This window comes from Rhinolophus ferrumequinum, chromosome 7 (assembly GCF_004115265.2).
Source record: "Rhinolophus ferrumequinum isolate MPI-CBG mRhiFer1 chromosome 7, mRhiFer1_v1.p, whole genome shotgun sequence".
NCBI lineage: Eukaryota > Metazoa > Chordata > Mammalia > Chiroptera > Rhinolophidae > Rhinolophus > Rhinolophus ferrumequinum.
Window position 1 is genome coordinate 92488913 of NC_046290.1, and position 20403 is coordinate 92509315.

The window sequence follows — 20403 nt, forward strand, 5'->3', positions numbered from 1 at the left end:
CGGGGGGCTGACAGGGAGGGGGCTCCAGGACGGGCACGGGGGCTGGCATTGCCCCCCGATGGGACGGACGATCCCGGCAGAGAGAAGAGAGAGGGCGGGCACCGGGAGGCCGGGCCAGTGCCAGCCCAGCAGACCAGGCTCCCCAGCGCTTGGGGGTGGGTGAGGGGATGGAGGGGGCACACGGCACACAGATGGGAGTAGGAGCGGGGCTGGACAACTGAACTCAAAACTGAACCGAAGAAAGGGAAGAAAAACAGAAATAAAAAACAAAATCCACAAATGTCATTAGATACCAAAATCAAAAACAATGTCTGAACTCCTGGGGAACTGACATTTTTCTGTTAACATTTTTCTTTCTTTGTTGTCCGGCCCTGCAGAGACCTGTGGAGCTGTCAGTAGCACCTGACTGTCTTTCTGTTTCTCTCTTTTTTCTTTTTCTTTTTTTTTCTAAGTTCTGATTTTTTTTTTTTAAGTCCCTCTTGGTTAACGTCCACTTACCAATAAAGTGGCACTTCCTCCTTTAGTAGGTAAGATGTGTAAGAGAAGGGAAAAGTGTGGTAGCGTAAGTTCATCATTAGATTCACAAAAATGCAAGAGAGATAGAGAGAGAGAGAGAAAAACTCAACCACCCCATTCTAGGCCAAGAGGAGGCCACACTGCCTCTGGAGGAAGGACTGGCAGTGCCTGGCTCCTCCGGCCTGAGCGGGCACCTCCTGGGTGACCGCTGGATAGAGATGTCAAATGTTTTTCCAAAAGTGGAGTTAGGACACAAGGATCTGGATACAGAAAACCTGAAAGGGCACCTGGTACCTTCAAAAGAGCCCTGGCTGGGAACCAGGGTCTGAGAGCCTGTCACTGCTTCACTGAGTGACCCTGGCCAAGTCACTTCCCCATTCTGGGCCTCAGTTTCCCCATCCACTAAATGAAAGGGTTGGGCTTTGCTTCCTGATGTTCCTTCCAGAGCAAATATTCCAGGATTCTCTGTACACCCCTGATTACCCTCTCCATCCTCCTCCCTGCACAGAACTAGCCCTCCTGTCCTTGGGCTTCCTTCCATCTGATAGCAGTTGATTGCCCTTGTCTGTTTATAAGTCTGTCCTTCACCCCCACTCAACCCCAATCACCAGCACCAGCTTGGCTTTGAGCACCTCCAGGGCAGGCCTGGTGTTGAATTCCCCTGCAACTTCCCCAGAACTTGGCACTTAGTAGGGTCTCAATGCGGTTTGCTGAGGAAGGAAGACATGCCCTATAAGGGCCAGGGCCAAACCAGGGAGTCAGTCCTAAGACAGGGGCAGGGTCCTGGCCAAGTTCTTCAGGCAGGTTCTTGGGATGAAAGAACAAAACCAGCTGCTACCCTCAGGGTACCTTGCTGCCAGGGACTGAAAGGCAAGAGGTTGGCATGGCCCTGGTGCTTCTGCAGGGGGCAGGGTGGTGCCAAGGCCTCTCTGTGCAAGCCTGGATCCAGCCTGGGCATGGAGGTAGAGCCAAGAAGTCAGACCCATCAGTGGAAAGGTACAACCAGCTCATGGCTGGTGGCTGAAGCAGCCAATGAATGCCAGCCACAGCAGGTGAGAACAGCTGACCAGAGCCATATGGGCCCCGAAGACCTCCTCCTGGGGGAGTCTGGGGCCTCTGTTTGGGGCAAAGGCAGGCATAGGTGGGCAGAGTAGATATTACTGGGTACCAAGGTACCCCTCTGAGCACCCTGAACCTAGCCTAGGAGAGATGGAGTCTGGGTTGTTCAGCCACGGCCTCTCTGCGATGGCAGTTCCATTCTCAATAGGCATTACCAGGAGACATTGGCTCTCCAACACATACACCCTCCACCCCAGCCGGTACAGCTCCAAAGCCCCCAACACTGGGTTCTGTCATCCAGCATCCTTTTCCTTCCAGAGAAGGCAAATGAGAAAGTCTCCAGGTTCTTCAGATTTCCCGTTTCTTTCCTATTCCCTGGGTTGTCAGAGTGTAAAATGAACACATACTAGGTCGGGGAGTGGGGGCCCCGACAGCCAATGCATAGTAACCCACACCCAAGGAAACACTGGACCCTGCCTTTGCTTGCTACTTTGGGGATTGGGTGGGGGGTGGAGGGGAGCAAGGCAAGGAGGCCTAATACTGGGGAATTAGGACCTGGATGTGAATTCTCCAACGCAGACTCTGGGTCTGAGCCACTACTGACTCCAGGGAAGAGGCCAGCAGTGGGGAAAGAAGACTCAGGGCCACAATGTTCCTTCCCACTGTTGGGCTGGGCGGGGGTGGGAGTGTTAGGCACAAAAAGGGTCTGGGTTGGGTGGACACCCACCCCCACGAGGTTGCTGTCCCCAACCTCTGAGGTGCAAGCCCCTGTGCTGATCTGGACCCTTCCTGCCAGGCAAGTCTTGAAGTCCAATCTCTTCCCCATTTTCCTCTCACCTCCTCCAAGCCAACAGGCGGCCATAGCCCAAGATGACACTAGTAACTGGACTAATGCGGCAGAGTGAACACGCTGGAATCAGCCCTGCTGCAAGTCTGCTGTGAGGTCTTAAGGAAGTGACCTCACTCTGGGGCCTCAGTTTCCCTGTTGGTAAAATGGACATAACTGGGGTCTTTGCTGAACAGAGTGGGCCTCTTAGGGGTTGAGAGGTTCTTTACCGAGTACAACTGACTAACTGTCCACTCACAGACAAACAGGGTCAGGCAGTGTAGGTAGGCCTGGGGCCCCATGGCATGTCCCCCAAGTGCTAGGATGGCAGAGCATGGGAGGAAGGTGCTGCAGGAAGATTCCTAGGGCCACTCTCACTCTTATCCTCCCATCCCTCCAAAAGCCCTCGTGAAAGGGTCGCCATGGTCCTGGCCGCAGGGTGAGCCTTATTCACACCTTGGCGGGAACGATCAAAGCCCAGACACCATGGAACCTCACGGCTGGACAGGCCTGTGACGGCCAAGGCCCACCAAACATCTCCTCTGGAAGCCTGCTCTGTGTATCTCCTGTCCCTCTTGCCTGGAACCCCTCTCTTCTTCCTCTTCCCGTCTCTGACTCACAGCCTAGCTAATACCTTGTCTCCCCTCTGCAGTCAGCCCAAGGTCACCACCTCCAGGAAGCCTTTCCTGAGCCTCATCCTGAGTCAGATGCGCTCCTCTATGATCCCTCAGACCCTTGTTGGTTCCTTCAATATGGACAGCGCCAGGACGTGCTAAGGGCTATAGTAACAAGCCGAACTCCCTATCTACAGTTCAGCTTGGCCCCTGTCATCATTCTGTGTGATCTTTGTCTTCCAGCCTGGCAGGTGGGGGCTGCAAATCCAGCTCTGCCTGCCTCTCCCCTGGCATGGACACCCAGACAGGGCCTGGCACAGAGAAGTGCTCAGCAAATATTTGCTTAGTGTGTGTCTGAACGAATGAGTGAATGAATGAGACCTCACCTGCTTCTGAGCCCTATTCCCAGGAGCCCCTCTGTTCCTTGATACCACCTGCTCCCCAACATCTTTTCTTTCTTTTAAACTTCTTGTTTTAATGAAACTTGATCTCAGGTTAAATTTACGTGATATGTAAACAAGCCTTTGACTTAGTTAATTTGGAGAAAAGACAGTACGATGATATTGGTTGATCACTGACTTCCTATCTGACAGCTTTTCTTTTGTTTATGGAAGAAATTTTCCAGGGGAAAAGACAATGGGAAGAGAGTAGCAAGGAAAGTGTCCTTGCCTGATCCTGGTATTCTGAAAGACAAGAATAGGTGAGTGTCTGGGACAACTACCTGCTCTAACTCAGCATTTGAGGATCCTGTGTCTGGGTTGCGGGTCATATCAGGCACACCTTGAGGGTGAGGCCTGCACTCCCCACATCCGGCTGGGACAGTCTCCTCCGTTAGAGACCAGCAGTACTTTCTCCCTCCATGAACAATTTCCCTGTCTGCACTCCTAGCACCACCCAGGGCTGAGGAATGTTCTGAGTGGCTGAGCTCTCAGGCCTACCCCTGGGATCAACATGGGGGAGCCGAGGCCTTCTCTTTTCAAAGCTGAGGATGGAGGCCTTGTGAGGCCTCACAAGGGTTGGGATGCCAAACTTCTGCAGCTGCTCCCAGGTGGGGCAGGAAATAGTCGAAAGGGCAGGAATGGGGAGCTGGGGTCCCTGAGGACCTGCCTCTGACATATGCCCTCAGTGTGGCTGGATGAGCACTGGGCTGGGAGTCACAAATCCCAGGACCTAGCCTGGTTCTGTCCTCAGACCCTGGGGGTATTGTGTCCCCTACTGACTATCCCTTCTAGGTCATTCTGCACATTCAGCTCAAATTTGGAAGATGAAAGGATGCTGGGGGAAGGAGGGAGCCCCCGTCTGGATTGGGTAGCTGAGAGTTCCCTCCATCCCCCAAGAAGCCCCCCAGAGACTTTGCTAATTAGGCCCTCTAAGTCCAGTACCTGCTCCTGGCCAGCTCACCCCCCACCCCAAGGTTCAACTACCGTCACATCCCAAGGATGGAGCTGTGAGGTTCAGTCCTGGTGTCAGCTGCCCCCCCAAAGTCCTGCAGCTCCCACCCTAAAGGTCCACCTGCTGCCAGGGCAGGGCCTGAAGGAGCCATGCAGGCCCCAGAGGGTGGGTGGGACAGGGCTCTTTTCCCAGGTGTGACCTCAGCCAGAACTTCCTCCAGGATCTGGAGGCCAAAAGGCCCAGCACAGGCTCCACCACCACTGCTTATTGCCCAAGTGGGCTGCAGGGGCTAGCAGGGGTGAGGAGTGAGAGGCAAGAGGCTTAGCAGCTACTTCAGACAACAGAAATCAAATTGGCTCAACCGCAGCATAGAGTTCAGGAAGGGAACACAAACTTGGAATGCTATACCACACAGAAATGCATTCGGACAACAAAATGAGAAAGAGAAGGGCGGTTAGGGGATGGGGGTGGGGTGGAGAGGAAGAAGAAGGAGTAGGGAAGGTGGAAAGGAGGGAAGAATGAACCAGAAAAGTTGTTGGGGAAAGTCAAGAAAACCAAATGACAAACCAGGAAACACAGCTTTGTAGCTCATTTGGAGAAAATGCAAGTTACAAATGAGTAGTCACTAAAATAAAGAAAGAAAAGGAAAGGGGAGAAAACCAACCAGAGCGAGACTGAGAGAAAGAGAGAGAAAGAAAACCACATTCAAACCAAGCAGAGTGGTGGGGCTTATCTGGAGATGGGAGCGAGCGAGCGCACAGCTGAGCCGGGATACCTACCTTCTCAGTGGTCAGGGAGAGGAATGCAATAATAAAAAAGAAAAGAAGGTCTCCGCATCGGGAATGCAGAATGGGGAAAGACAGTGACTCTAAGCTGTGCTCCCCCCTCTGAGTCGGCACGTGGGCAGCCAAGTGTGGCTTTCGGTCTATTCCCAGGGAGGGGAGGGGGCTCCTGTCCAGCCACTTCTGTTTGCTCCTCCCCCCACCCCCAACAGGCTCCAATAGCCAAGCTTTTCTTAACTCTTCAAACAACAGAAAACCTCCAGAGGGCATGCAGGAAGCGGCTGATGGAAGCAGAACCACAGGGTGGGCGAAGGAGGGGCTGGTAGCATGGGGAGAGAAGCCCATTTCAGGGGGAGAGATGGAGAGAAATTGAGAGAGACGGAGAGACACAGGGAAAGAGAGAGAGAAATAGATGGAGAGAGAAAGAGAAAGACAGAAAGAAACAAAGGCAGAAGGAAACAGAGAAAGGTGGACTCAGCCAGAAAGAAGAAAGAGAAGCTGTTTAAACGAGGCCGGAGTGGACAGGTGGGGTGAGAGGAGAACTGTGCATTTAAAAGGGAAGGCAACCACAGATTCAATTTGGAGGATCCATCCTGCCCCAGGTCAACCCCACTCCCTTTCCCTCTGGCTTCAGCAGCATTTTAGCAAAATTCATCCCTCCTGCCTCCTCTGGCTTCATCCTGGAAGAAATGCCAAGATGTCCCTCTTCTGACTGCCCTGCTCCAGCCACGGTCACTGCTCTTTCCTGGGGGTGAGAAGGGAGGCCTGGGGTGAGGCAGGTCAGGGAGTGCCATGGGCACCTCTTCCTGAGGTCACCCTAGACTGCCCATTTGAGCCAGAGAGAGCCTGCGCGCCTTGCTCACAACCGTCTCTGGCACTTTCAGCAGCGGTAAGGCTGACCTCAACACTTCCAATGCTGGGGACAGGCAGAGCCCTCCTGTGCAGGCTGCAGACCCTACACACCCCATGTGGCCAATATACTGGGCCTTGGCTCAGCATCTGACTCTTCCATCCCACCCTGTGTGACGTGGAATCGCTCCCTTCCCTCTCCGCGCCTCACTATTTCTTTCTCCATGCGTGTGTGGACTGTGAGGGCGTAGGGCTCCTCCTGGGTCGCTGATGCAGCAGTCATACAGAGTCAAACTGGTGTAAGGCCAGGACCGCCTGTACGTGTGCGCAGGCCTTAGTGCGGGGTGGCGGGGAGTGCAGAGACCTGGGAGCCTGTCACTGACATCTGGGGGCCCTCAGGGGGAGGGCAGGAGCTGAGCCGCCCAGCATTCACCTCCCGAATCCTCTTGCCCCCCTCAGGGCTCCTGGAATATGCCTTCCAATGACCACGCTCTCCACATCTTGACTGTGGCTGGCAATCTTGAGGTTAGAGGGTCTCCTTTTGGATCTACCTCTAAAATGCTGTGTGACCTTGAATGGGTCATTTGACCTCTCTGAGCTGCAGAGAGCAGTAAGCAGCAGAATCCAGAAATCCCTTTAGGGGATCAGTCCTGGCCTGGGATGGAACAACAAAGAGATATTGGGAGCAGCACCTTACTGGCCTCCTCTCAAGACCGGGATGAATTTTTATTTGTATTTTTTCTTGCCTGGGAGTGTCTGGCTTTGAAGCCCTCACCTGAGCTAAACTCAGGTGTCTTTAGTTCCCTCCTCCAGGGCCTCCTAAGGAGGAAGGTGCTAAGCAGCCTGTCCCTATCTGGCCCAGCCATCTCAAATTCGATGCCAGCGAAGCTCACTGCCCTGGGAAGTTCCTCGGGTGACTGGGCCAGGTCTTTCCCTCCCTGGGTCTCCCAGCTTCTCTCCGGGGTTCCTTATATACAGGCACACAGAAGCACAGTCTGAACTGCTTGTGTTAATTTGAAAGCTGAGGCAGTTCTATCACGTGCCAGTGTCCCGGGTTGAGGACAGGCCGCTGCTGCTGCAGATGAGGCTGGAGTTTTGGCGTGGGAATCATTTTTTAAGAGTTATCTTCCCTTTTAAATTCTGATTACAAAGGAAAAATAAGTATATAGAGATATGTATATGATTAATGTTCACTTGAGATTCAAAAACCATCTCTGCATTAGGAGCAGAGGCTCCCATAGTAACACGCACAAAAGCAAAATTCTAGAACAACAAAGAAGATAGAAAAAACCCCAGAGAGATAGTTTGCATTTTGCATTTCTGTACATTACAAAAGGAAAAAATAAAAAAAAACAAGAAGAAAAGAAAAAGGAAGGAAGAGAAAATACAAACAAAAATAAAGTAATAGGAAAAGTTACATAAACTTCCCCACCCTCTTCCCTTGCCACTAAAGGAGAAATGGAATCACAATATTACCACGTTTCAAATGGGAGGCTAAAAAAAAAACAAAAAAAAACATAGACGGGGTTAAAAATGGTGAGCTTTTCTTTTTCCATTTGTCTCTCTCTCTTTTTTTTTTTTTAAGGTAGTGTCCAAAAATACCACCCCCAGGCTTTTCCCAAAAAGCATTTTTTGGTTACTAGCAAAGTCTGTGACTCGCCCCCATCTCACCTCCCTGGAGGCCAGAGAAAACTAGGCTCATTTCACTCCTAGCAAAGGTTTTGTGGGCAAGGAGGGGGTCAGCATGCAGGTGAGAGGCAGGGAACGTTCTGAAGGCCCTGATCCCCAGGGCCCAGAGGGTAGGGAGAGGATTTGGGGACCATGTTTTGTGAAAGGAGTCACCAAGTGCTGTTTCCTAGAAAACTCCCAGGGCAATATCAAAATGGAGTTGAGTTTTAGGAGGGAGGTAAGATTGGGGTGCTGCTGAGGCTTCTTCCCCCCACTCCCTGAGGCTAGGCCACCTTCCCTGACTACTTGCTCCTGGGCTGTACCTAGCGGCTGTGGCCATTTTGCCTGCACATGCCCAGGGCCCTTGTGGGGGCTATGGCTCAGGCCTCCAAGGCTGGGGAGGGGACCAGAAGTGGGAAGAGACATCCGTTCTATCCTGGCTTGAGAGAATCTGCGGAGAGAAGCTTTCTGCCCCTCTGAGGATGGGGGTGGGCATGAGGACGTGAAGCTCTCATGAGCAGGCTTGGGGCACTGTGTTGTTAGGGCTCTGTGCCCATGGGAGTGGTGGGGGGCCCCGGCTGGGCATCACGTCTGGGGCCTGTCCCTGTCCTCCCTGCCTTCAGCTATCTCTGCATGCCCTCTCCCACACCCAAGACAGATCCAGGCCCCTCTGAGCTCAGGAGCCTGGCAGGTGGGGGCAGTCAGGTAATGTCCTTAAACAAAAGTTAACCTTGAGACCAAGAGCCTTTTGTCAGGTGCACTTGGCTTTCCTCACTGAGGCTGTGGGACTAAGGGTGTTTGAGAAAAGAAAGGGAGTAAAAGGAAAACAGCCAAAAATCAAAATGAAATTGACCAACACGTACATGTTTGCTGCTGATACCTGAGGTCTGGAGAGGAGCAGCTCCCGCCTCCCTGTGGAGGCTTCTGGGGCAGCCTGCAGGTCTGGGGGGCAACCTGCAGGCTACCCACCCCAAGTCCCCTGTGTCTACCCAGTGCCCCTGCCAGTGCCACAGCCCCTTCTCTCTGAGGGCGCCTCTACCCTGTACTCTAAAATCAAAAGACAAAAGGGGGTGTGGGCCTCCCCTGGGGCCTGGGAGAACCCCCACCCTGGCCCAGATCATCCAGCTGCCAGCTCCTACCATCACCATACCTGCCTGTGGGTCTCATACCTGCATCTGTGCCCCGCCTGGAAGATGGATGGGGACAGTTTTTGGGGTGAGGTTGGTGTGGTCTCTGAGGAAGCAATGGGTACACTGGGGGGTGCCTTAGGAAGGACTTGGCCCTGGGAAGTGGAACCCACAAGGTTGAGACACCTGTGCAAGCAAGGGCAGTGCTGGGGCAAACACAGACTCTCCCTGGAGCAGGGACTTGAGAAATGCTGCTCTATGGTGGCAAGGGGACTGCCACCACAGATAGGGGGAGGGATTTGAGAGAGGGGTGGGGGCTAGTAAGGGGGTTGAGGGAGAGACGGTGCTCTGAGAGGAGAAAAGGGCTTGGTGCGGAGAGGGGGGCTCCCACCCAAGTGATGCCCAGGGGAGATCCCATCTCGTGTCCTGTTCCAATGGCCACGCCCCCTCCCACCCCAATATCCCTGGGAAAGGGAAGCAAGAGATCTTGGTTCATCTCTAGCTGTTTATCCAAATGGCTGAGTGCCACTGTGGTCAACCCTCTCTAGCCTTCAATTTGCCAAGCTCAAGGGTGGCCCAAGCCTGCAGGGGTGTGGGGGGGCTCACCTTGACACTAAGGCCGGGTGGGGGGGGGCTCAACAACCAAGCACTCCTGGCCGCTCCCGTGCTGGGAGGGCACATGGGAGGGGGGAAGCGGCCCGAGGGAGGTGTGCAGCGACCCCGCCCCGTTACACACTCACTGCCCCAGGCCCGGCAGCGACCCTCCCGGCCCCAGCTCGGCGCAGGCCGCGCGGCACGGGAACCGTCCGCAAAGCAAGGCGTACGTACATCGGGCGGGCTGTGCGCCGAACCTGGGCGGCCCCCGTGAGCTCCGCTCCGCTGCCTGCTGCCGCCGTTCTGCTGGGGCGATCCCCATCCGCTGCCGCCCGACGGGGAAGGCGACCGGCTCCCGCTGGACCGCTGGCTGCCCGTCTTCCGCCGGTCGTCTCTGTGCTTGGGGCTCAGCCTGGGGGCAGGGGACGTGAGGGGAGACAGCGTGGGATGCCCCCTCTGCAAGAGGCCTCTGCCCCGCGGGAAAGGCAGCTCCCCACCGGCCCAGTCACTGGGTCAGGAACTCTTCCATGTAGAGAGAAGGCCGCAGCCCTCACACAGGCCACAGGCGACATTTCCATTCGAGGTCGAGGCCGCCTTTGGGCAGGGGCCACAGCTCTGCCTCGCCCAGTTCCAGGTTGGCATCAGCACTGCCCTGGTAAACTACCCACTGATTAACTGCGGCTCCGTCTATCAGCGGGGGCTCCATAGCCCTTGGGGGTATTTAATATGCAAGTCCCCTCCCCGTGGCACAACCACAGGTGGAGCCCTCCCAGTGGCCCACAACCTACCTGCTGGGTGATCTGGAATCACTGTCCTGGGAGGAGAGCGAGGGGCTGTGGGAGCTGCCGCTGCTGTGGTGATGGGACCTCCGGCCTGGGGACTCGGTGGCATGTAGCCTGGGAGAGAAATTAGCCGGTGCCAAAGTTCGGTTTGACCTCCCCATGGGGGATCCCCAAAGGCCTGATGGAAGCCACTGCTGACCACTCCCGTCCCCCCTAGTCTCCTACAAAAATAATACAAATGCTGAACGATGTCCATTCTGGCCTAAAGCCCAGCCAGTCCCTGTGGGTCATTTGTGGGAATTAGGAAAAGGCGCTCTTTTCTCTAGACATCTCCAGTGCCGCAAGATCTCACTCACCCCGCAGCTGGTGCTCTTGTGATGGGAGAGCTGGGGGAGGGGGAGTGACAAGACTGGCCTGAAAAGACCCTGGCACTGGGAGGCAAGAGGCCTGGGTTCCAGTTCCAGCTCTGCCACTGATTCACAGGGGCTCTTGGCTTACTCTCTGGTTCTAAATTTTTCCATTGGGTCACAAAATGAGCGGTCTCCAAGGGCCTGATTCTGTGATTCTAGAAAGCCAGGTTCGCTGTGTTGGGGAGGGGTGGGGGCTGAGGGGCTGGAGAATGGGGAAGAGTGCTCACCTCTTCCTCTCTTTGTTCTTCTCTTTTCTTTTGCTCTTGGAGCTTCGTGATCTACAGAGAACAGAGACCACAGTGACAGCACAGCCTGAGCCAGGGAGGGGAGGGCGGGCCTCATGAGTCCCGCTGTGCCCAGGTATGGATCTGAGATTTGTTCCTCTCTTCACCTCAGCCTCCCTAGCAGGTGTGGACTTGTCCATTCCACCCCACTGCTTTGGTCCCTTTCACTCTCTCATTCATTCCTTCTCCTGTTGTCCTGGAGCATGATCACCTCCTGCCTGGGTCCCAACCGCTGTGCCCTCTGGGAGTGCCAAAGGTGATGGGCCACAGCCCCAGAAGAAGGGTGACTTGCCCTTATCTTCTGGCATCAATCTCGAGACACGCCCCTCTGATGAGTTTCAGGGTGGGGAGTGGCCCCTCCATACTTTGTGTTCCCTGTGCCCCAGGTCCCCTCAGAGGGGGACCTCCTAGGCAGAGCCCACCCCTGCTGCCTCTCCTCTCTGTCCTCTAGACTATGGCCCAGCCCTGGGCCAGCTCACCAGGGGTTTAGGAAAGAAATGCTTTCCCTTGGGCATGATCTCCCTACTTTTGGGTTGCTCCTCTGGACCTCCATCCCATGTTACCCACCTCTCTGGGGTGGGCCCCACAGCCCTGTTCCTGCCTTTGACAAAAGGATTGAAAAGCTTCTGATCAGCCCTCTCACCCCTTCCCATAGGTCTCTCAGCCCCACCCTCCCTGATGCCACCAAATTCCGCCTCAATCCTTGCAGTCCTGAACAGATGCCTCCTTCTTATAAAAAATGAGGTGATGGATGCTAAGAAACACCGGAACATGTTTCTCACAGGAGCAGAGCGGGTGGCGGGGGGCGGGGGGCAGGTCCAGGAGAGGGGAGCAAAGGTTTGGGTTCTCGAACCCATGTTGTCTGCTTTGGGCGTCATTCTCCCCATCTGGAGCTGGTCTAGCCTAGGTCATCTCTAGGTGACCAGGACTGATGGGAACTGGCCCGAGTGCAAGCTGTGCAAGCTGTGCAAGCTGATGGTGAGCAATGTGTGCAGCAGGGGCCCACACTGGCCCAAGAGAAGGGATAGGGGAACGGGGAAATTGGAGGGCCAGGATTAGGTGTTTGTAAATTTAGGCTCCTTCCTGACCTGGCAAGTAGCCTTGGGCAAATTCCCCCCAGCAAGAATGGGGCTGGGTCTCTGCCCACCCTCAGGGCTGTTGAGAGGGGCTCTGGCTCCATGCCAACCATGGGGATGTGACTGCCCCATATCTTCTTTTCCTCCATGCTGAGTGTTCTACTTCCTCCACCTGGTTCTCTGCCTGGGTTCCTGCCTTTCACTTCTTCCTCTCCTCTCCCCCAGTCCGTCCTGAACAAGTCACTGTCCTGCTCAGAGTCCCATGCTGGCTCCCCCTGCTCAGAGCCTCGCTGGGGTGGAGCCAGCTCCATAGCCTGGCGGTAAGCTGGGGGCTGACACCTGCCCCTCAGACACTCCATCTCTAGACATAGTCCATCCACCCCATCTCTTACTCACTGAGGCTTCCTTCTGCCTGGCATGCCCTTTCCCTACAAATTCAGGGTTCTAATGCTTCTGCCTTCCTGACACCTCTACCCACACACCGCTTGGACATTGGACCTGCTGTGTTGACTGGAAATTCTTGGGGCCTCCAGGTCAAGGCTGACTCATGGGGCAGGCAAGAATTGCAAACAACTGGCCTTCATCCTCCTTCCCCCAGCCTCAGTCCCCTGCCTGGTTCTGAGAAGGAGTCCTGGAGGGGGAGGCTTTAGCAGGGAAGGACCCTCACCACCCCCCTCCCATTATGGCTTCCTTTGGGCCTTGGTCTCTGCAGTGGGGCGCTAGCCTTTGTCCACATCCTCCTGTCACACCTCCATAGGGCACCGCTCACCTGTGCCGTCTCTTCCTCCTGGACCCAGAATCAGACCTGTAGGGCCATAAAAAGGTTCTCTTGAGCCTGTCTGGGTGACCCAGGGGCACCAGTCAGGTCCTGCGCCCCATGGAAGGGAGAGGAGTCCCCAGGGGAGGGGGGATACCTGTCTCTGCGGTGCTTCTTCACACTCTTTTTCTTCTTTCGCAGGGGTGAGGAGCTCCCACAGCTGCAGACACAGGGGTGGGAGATGGGTTCTAGTGAACTGGGGCCCAGGACGGGGAGGGGCCGCTGAAATGGCTGAGGAAGGCTGCCTGCTTGGGACATCGAAGCTGGAAAGGGGATCCCAGGCTATGAAACCAGCTGCCTGTTATACAGAGCGAGCCAAAGCCCAGAGGGCCCGAAAGGTCCCTAAGGGTAGTTGATGGAGCTGCCTGTATTGTCCCTGGTCACCCATCCAGCCCCTTTGGCATTGTAAGAGAACAGTTTCAAACCCAAAGATTAGAGACTGTAATGGCGGGATTTCTGGCCTCTGTGGAGAGAAAGCTGGTGGTGTCCAGGGTCCAGGCCCTGCCTCTGGGGGATGGCCCTGGAATGTTACCCACCCATAGACACCCCCCCCAGCCCCGCCTGGTCCTTGCCCGCCTTCACCACTGACCTGCACTCGGAGTCTAGTCTTCTCTTTTTGCTGAGGGCCAGGGGAGAAAGGACAGACAGTTGGACAGGGTTAGTTGGAGCCCAATACGTTTGCCAGGGTCTCACTCAGGACAGGGGAAGGGGATCTAAAGATGGGAAGCACAGATGAGACCCAGCCAAACTCCTCCTCCCCGGGCCACTCACACTTGTAGTGGGTACAGGACCGCTGGGGGATGGCGGAGGGTACCCCACAGGTGGACTGAATCACAGGCGCGGTCAATGTCTGGTTCTGAGGCGGGTGAGCGCCCATGTGGGGGACTCAAATAGCGGAGGGAACTTGGTGAAGGGGAGGAACTCATTGGGGGTGGGGCTTGGTTAAAGGATGGGAGTTGAGTGAAGGGAGGGGTCAGTTAGGGAGAGGGCACTTGGTGGGAGGCAGCACAGTGAGGGGGAGGGATTCAACAGGGGGATTGGGGCGCAGCGAGGGCGGGCTCCCAAATGCAGCGTTGGGTCCCCGAGGGCGGAGAGCTGGACACAGCGGGGAACCCACCACGCCCCTCCCGACCCCGCCGCCGGGCGGCGCTCTCACCGGCTCCTCCGGTGGCCGCCTTTCTTTTTCTTCTTCTTCTTGGGAGGGGGCGACGTGGAGCTGCTGGACCAGTGCTTGGTCCTGAGTGAGAAGGGGCGGGGGCGGGGCGGAGGTGAGGGGGAGGGAAGGGCCCGCCCGCACCCGCCCCGCGCCCGCTGCGCCCCCCGCGCGGGGCTCTTACCTGTACCCCCGGTGCCCGCGGTAGCAGGCGGCCGGGCATTCGCAGTCCACCGGGCTGTCTTCCTCGTCAAAGGGCGCGTACTCCAGGCCCGGCTCGGCGCCCTCGGGCAGCCGCGGGGTCTCCGCCACGCTGCCGGCGACAGGGACGCTCAGCACCCGCTCCCGCGGGCGGGGCCTTCCCGCTGCCCCTTTCTCAGTGCAGCGCGTCCCAGGCCTGGTCCGCCCCGCAAGGTCCAAGGTCGAGGGGGTGCGGCCGGCTCCGGGGTCTGCGGCCTCGACCCCTAAAGGGTCAGGCCGGGATTTTAGGAACCCAACGGGGAGCCTCCCTTACAGATCTCCGTCCTCCCCAACCTCAACGTGTCATATTTTGCGAAAGAGAAGCGCATGGAGTCCTCCCCCCTCACATAGCCATACCCCTTTTAAGTTCTCCCTCTCTCATCAGTGAGCCCCCCCTCCAGAATGAGGCCCCTCCCCTCACTAAGTCCCCTCCCGGCACGGATTCTCTGTCCCTCGGTCCCATTCCATTCATCGCAACCGCCCTCCCCTCACCCGAACCCCTTTCCCCTCATTGAGCCCCTTTCATCGATCCCTGTCCCCCTTAACCTCACCGCCTTGTTTCTGAGCCCCCTTCCTCTCTTTAAGCCCACTCCACCTCCCTAGCCCTCCTTGTCCTTTACTGAGACCCCCTCACTGATATCTGTCTTTCCCTAAGCCAGCTGTCTTAGTCCCTGAGCCGTCCCCCCTTGCTCAACTGCCTCCCTCCCTCACACCCCTCCTTCTTCCAGCCCTGGCCGCCTCTCTGAAATATTCATAGCCTCTCCTCGCCCTCCTTTCTGCAGCCTCCAGAGGCCTCCCTGCTCTTCTGCTGCTGGGCTGTCATCAATCACTGCCTGATGGCAGCAGGCTCGAGCCCCCAGCACTCTGCCTGCCTCAGATGCGCCCCATCCATCTTGCAGAGCTCTCCCCTACACTCAGCGGGAACCCCTGTCCTATTCCAGCCTTCTGTCACAGATGTTTGCACCCTGCAGGCACATCTAAGAATAATGCTTTTTTCCAAAAGGCAGCTGGGCTTAAGGCAAGCCCATGCGCTTTGAAGCTGCAGTTGTGCCTGAATCACACACAGTCCCTGAGTCACTGTGTGACCTGGTGCCTGTTGTGCCCGTCTCTGAGCTTCTGCTCCAAGATGAGAGTGACAACTGTGTTATAGGACTGTTGGGAGAATTTGCTGAGGTACCAGCTGCTGTGCAACTTTGTTTTTTTTTGAACAATCCCAGAACCAACCCTCTAAAGGCCCAGCTCCAGGATAATGGCTCCAGGGTGGTGTCCCCCACCTCCGTTTTTCCTTCCCTGCTGCCTCAGACAGTGCCCCTCCAGGACGGAGGGTCAGCCCTGATCTTGGCAGAACTACCCTCGCTCCTGGTGCCATTTGCCTGGCTCATTCTTTCCCTGCCCCAAAGAGGGAGGCCAAAAGAATGGTCTTGGATGGCAGAGCGTTAAGAACATGATGTGAGCTTTGGATTCACACAGACAGATCTGAATCCAGGCATGACCAAGCTCACTGAGCCTCGAGGTCCTTATCTATCCAACGAAGGGAAGGATATTGTAGCTTTGAGGAGAGGAGTAAGTGAGATTCTGTCTTTGAAGCGCCTATTGTCCCACATATAGTCTCCATTGTTAGACGAGGATTCTCTGTCTGACACACACCAACACCTTCTCTTCCAGGGAGAAAAGTGTTGTGACACATGAAAGAGAGCAAGGAAGACAGACCACAGCTACTGAGGGACAAATATTTCAGGGACAAATCTCTAGCAGAGCACCCACTAATCTGCTAATCTTGAATCTCAAGAATGCCATTGAATTCCCAAACACCAGCCTGCGCCTGGCAGCGTTGAAGTCACCCAGGTTGGACAGGGTTTTTTTTCTGGGGGGATGGAGGAGAGGCTCATGTCATTCCCCTCCCTCCCACAGAATCAAACACCCCCGTATCCCTTCATTCAAACCTCCCTGCTCTTCCCCACATGCCTCCTCCCAAAGCCAGTAGCCTCCCACCTCCTGTCTCTGTCCCTGAAATCTCCAATTCCTCGGCCTAACCAGCCCCCACCCTCCAAGGATTCATCAACCTCACACAGTCCTCAGGCACACAAATGTCTGACACATAAAACATAGTCTTTAGCACTGAGAGGAGGGGCTTCCATTTATCGGGACACAAAAATCAGGACGGTAGTTCACAAAATAATAAAACAGCTCAATTTGGGCACTGCCTTCTTCAGGGATCCTTTCTTGTTCCTGGCATCCGAGCTGAGTTAGCCACTGAGTCCAGGCCCTCACTGAGCTTCTCCTTTCCATCACTGTGCCCTCCTCATTCTGCTGGCCACATCCCCAGGGACATGCTTCCCACTGTCCCAGGGACAGAACTTCCTCCCCCCCCACTCTGTCCTCTCTCCCTGAGGCCTTACCATTCAGCCTCTTTTACTCTTCGATCCCTTCTGGGAGGTTTACTTGAGAGCGTTGAAAGATAGGCATAGGGTATGAGTAGCAGGCTCATGGAGAGGCAAAAGGTCTCAGACTTGTGCCAAACCTCCTGGTAAGACTTGTCTTGGCTGTTCCAGGGATATCAATGGGTGTAGGCTGAGGCCTCTGTTTCTGGCTTTGTGGGACTGGTACCACTACATCTGCTTTGCAAGATCTCCCAGGGCTAGAACTCTGGGTTCTCCTATCTTGCCTTTCCTGGATGATGTTCTCTAATGTTTATCACTAGCCATAATGTTCTCTAATGTTTAAATAGATCTCTGCAGTTCACAAGTCCTGTGCAGAGCCACTCAGAGAAATTGCACTCCCATTTTACAGATGAGAAAACTGAGAGATGAAGCCCAGAGAAGGAAAGGAATATCCCCTGTGGTTTTGGGACCTTTGAGTGAAGAATGTAAATTCGTTCACCTATGCAGTTGGCTTTGAGAAGTCATGTCCGGATAGGACAGCCCTTGACTTAGCTGTCTGGGCTTTCTTGATGTAGATGTTAGCTCAGCCGTCCTCTCCCTACTTTATAGACACGGTTGTGGGTGTACATACTGAGTTCTAAATTTGTTTAACATTTCCTGTTTTTAAGTTCATGTTTGTGACCTAGTTTACTTCTCACCATATCCATGGAATTGCAGGGGAGGTGTTCCTCCTGTGACAGAACAAGCTGAGCCCTACATAGCTGACCAAAGCGGGCCCAAAGAGTCCACTGCAGAGGAGCCAAGAACGTGTCAAGGTTGAACATGGGACACGTGTTGGACTGGCCGCCATGGGCAAGGTTCTGACCTGGGAAAAGACCGCCCGTCACATGCTCTTCCTCACGCCAGCAGTTTCGCTAATTAACTGGTTCTGTTTCCTATTAGCCAGGAGCATAATGGCCAACTGACAGATGAATGAATCCAGACAGAGGAGGAGGGCAGATCCCAGGCAAAGGCTCTGCCCTGTCTGCTCTTTCACTCAGCCAGCGTGGCAGGTCTGCCAGGGCCCTGGAGGGGGGGTAGTGGCAGCAGGGATGGTGATGCATCAGGCCTGGGGCCTCTCCTTTAGCTCCTCACAGTGCAGGGCAGAAATATGACACTGTGCATATTATAATGACTATCATGTTATCAGGACGGTAATTCGCAAAATAATAAAAGCTCTGGGAGTGACTCTGCCCGTTGAGACCCTTTCCCGAGTGAGAGGTGTTACGGACTCCAACGGGCAGATAGATGTCAGGTACTATTCTAAGCACTTTACATTTATCTCACTTAATCATTTAATGCTCAGACAAGCCTCTGATGTGGGGACCACAATTAATGTTCCCGTCTTACAGATAAAATAAGGAGGCGCAGAGATCACACTATGTATAAAATTAGGTGCAAGGAAAAAAAGACGAATTTGTTCACTGTGTGAGTAGTAGCTTATGAATTTTGTTTTCTATAAACCGTCTCTCCCAAACGTGTTATTATATTACATAACTATGAAAACAATGATTTTTACGAGTTGTCATTGTTTATCAGAGTGAAATAAGGAAAAAGAACTGATAGCAGCTACAAGAAGTAAAGAAAACGTCGTGCATACTCCAAAAGGAGAAGGTGTTCCTTTTATCCCAGGAATATGGGTTTTTAGAGGCAGCCTTGGATGATGGGGTGTTTTGAACCTGTGCAGGAGGGGCTGGGGTGTTTCAGGCTGAGGGCTCAGTATGAGCAACGTCATGGAAGTGATAAGATGTGGGGCATAGCTGGGAACTGCCAGCAGGTCGTGGCTGCTGTGTGATGCGGAGCGTGGGAAACCAGGCTAGGTCTCGCGTGTGCAGGCCGGGGAGCCTAGACTTGGTTCTAAGGATGATGGCGAACCACAGAATGTTTCTGGGACAAAACAGGACTCCCCACATTAATCACTTCCAAGGACAAAAGTGTGTCCGCTCTGTGTCTCTGGGACCTCACCCCTCTCCACCACTTCTCTCCCCCAGAATAGAGTGCTAGCTGCCCCACTGTTCTTCCTGCAGTGTCACCCCTCTGATCCATCATCCAAAAGAGAAAGTCCCCAAACACCTCCCTGACCACATCACACCTCTCAGAATCTTCCACTGGCTCTTACCGTCTATGGGATCACGTCCCGATACTGCAGTAGCGTGACATCCTGATATCTAGTACGGAGAGGAGACTGGACGTCCTAGTATCCAGGACGGAGGACTGTCACAAGAGACTGTCACTCAAACCAGTCAACTAACTTAAGGAAGAAGAATGATCCCTGGGGACAAACAGCTGTGGGAGTGACTGTGCCCCTGTTGAGACCCTTTCCTGAGTGAGAGGTGTTACGGGCTCTAAGAGGCTGTGGAAGGTTAAAATCAGACCCCTCCCCACCAGTGTGGAGACCCTTCCGCTGGCTCCTCTTTGTCATCTCGCCCTAAGTGGTCACTGAATTTCTCCATGTCTCAAATGACCACTCTGTGAGTGAGGGTGGAGCATCAGGGCGGGGAAACCAAAGTCTCGAGCACACGGCCTGCTGGGTGGCCAGAGGGCTTCAGAGATTCCTGAGAGAATCCCACAGTCAGCAGAGAGGGTGGAGACGGTCAGCAGAGGGGAACAAGTTAAGGTCAATCTAGTACTCACCATTGCCAGGTCTCCCTGGGATCCTGGGGATCCTGGTTGTTATGGATTCTTCCCCCCAAATTCGTATGTTGAAACTTTAACCCCAATGTGATGGTATGAGGAGGTGGGGCCTTTGGGAGGGGATCAGGGCATGAGGGTGGAGCCCTCGTGAACGGGATTAGTGCCCTTGTAAGGAGAGACATGAGAGCTGGCTCGCTTTCTTTCTGTCACGTGTGGATATAAGAAAGGAGCAGTCTACAATCTGGAAGACATTCCTTACCCGAAGCTGACCGTGATCTCAGACTCCCAGCCTCCTGAACTGGGAGCAATAAATGTCTGTTGCTGATAAGCCACCCAGTCTGTGGTATTTTGTTACAGTAGCCTGAGCTGACTAAGACAGTGGTGGTGACCATCTAGTAGAGATGCACGTCTGCCGTGTGCTAGCGACTATTCCTCACACTTACATTCATTGTCCCGTGTAATTTCTTCGACAATCTTATGAGGTGGGTACTAATATCTCTGTTTTATAAGTAAAGAGTGGAGGCCCAGAGAAGCCAAGGACCTGCTCAAGTCACACAGCTACGGTGCGGTGGAGCTGGAATCCACACTGAACTGAGAGGTTTGGACAGATGGGGGTGTCTAACACCAGAGCCCCCACTCTCCCTCCACTACCCACACCCTGAGCTAGGAGTGAAGCTCCAACAGGAAGGCATGTGCGAGACCACCTGTGGCCATCCCTCCGTCACCTCTGCCTCTGGCCTTGGGTTCAGCACCGCAAACAGCTCCTCCCTGCTTCTCAGTAATCCGCCTGCCATCAGCCTTCTTAGCTTGCAGCAGTCACTGTTGGGAGTGCAATTTTCACCCCATTTTGGCTGCCTGAGCCATAAGAAGCCTTCCGGTGGAACCTCGTCCCTGTGTAAAGGGGGAAACTGAGGCTTTTGGGAAAATTATCAAGCTGCATTGTTCTAGGCACCAGGGATAGAACAGTAAGCAAAGCTGATAAAGATCTTGTCTTCACAGAGCAAATGTCCCAGAATCATGCCAAGGCTTCTATCTGCCCTGCCTCCAGAGCAGGGGTCCTCCCTGACCGTCAAGCCTTTCAAACCCTGCCTCTTCTAAGGAACCTTTCCTGACTGACAGCCCTAGCCTGTCCCCCTCAATTCCCCCACTGAACACACACA

The 20403-nt window shown here is 54.6% G+C and overlaps 1 protein-coding gene and 1 long non-coding RNA gene across 4 annotated transcripts in view; one reads left to right on the forward strand and one right to left on the reverse strand.

Annotated features, from left to right (window-relative positions):
- The window catches only part of LOC117024768 (uncharacterized), a 28053-nt gene extending 8813 nt beyond the window's left edge, over nucleotides 1-19240 (forward strand). The window contains exons 3-6 of one of the 2 annotated variants that reach the window (XR_004423504.1): nucleotides 3630-3715; nucleotides 10889-10979; nucleotides 15855-16034; nucleotides 17288-19240. This is a non-coding gene — a long non-coding RNA (uncharacterized LOC117024768). The other variant, XR_004423505.1, reaches the window with a different exon arrangement.
- SRRM3 (serine/arginine repetitive matrix 3) overlaps nucleotides 1-20403 on the reverse strand; it is a 55348-nt gene that overhangs the window by 5315 nt on the left and 29630 nt on the right. For both annotated transcript variants that reach the window (XM_033110266.1, XM_033110265.1), the window contains exons 4-11: nucleotides 14134-14262; nucleotides 13953-14033; nucleotides 13386-13415; nucleotides 12894-12956; nucleotides 12749-12784; nucleotides 10847-10897; nucleotides 10216-10323; nucleotides 9662-9839 (exon numbers count right to left, since the gene is read on the reverse strand). In XM_033110266.1, the coding sequence (XP_032966157.1) occupies nucleotides 9662-9839; nucleotides 10216-10323; nucleotides 10847-10897; nucleotides 12749-12784; nucleotides 12894-12956; nucleotides 13386-13415; nucleotides 13953-14033; nucleotides 14134-14262 (676 nt within the window). The remainder of the gene's footprint in view (nucleotides 1-9661; nucleotides 9840-10215; nucleotides 10324-10846; nucleotides 10898-12748; nucleotides 12785-12893; nucleotides 12957-13385; nucleotides 13416-13952; nucleotides 14034-14133; nucleotides 14263-20403) is intronic.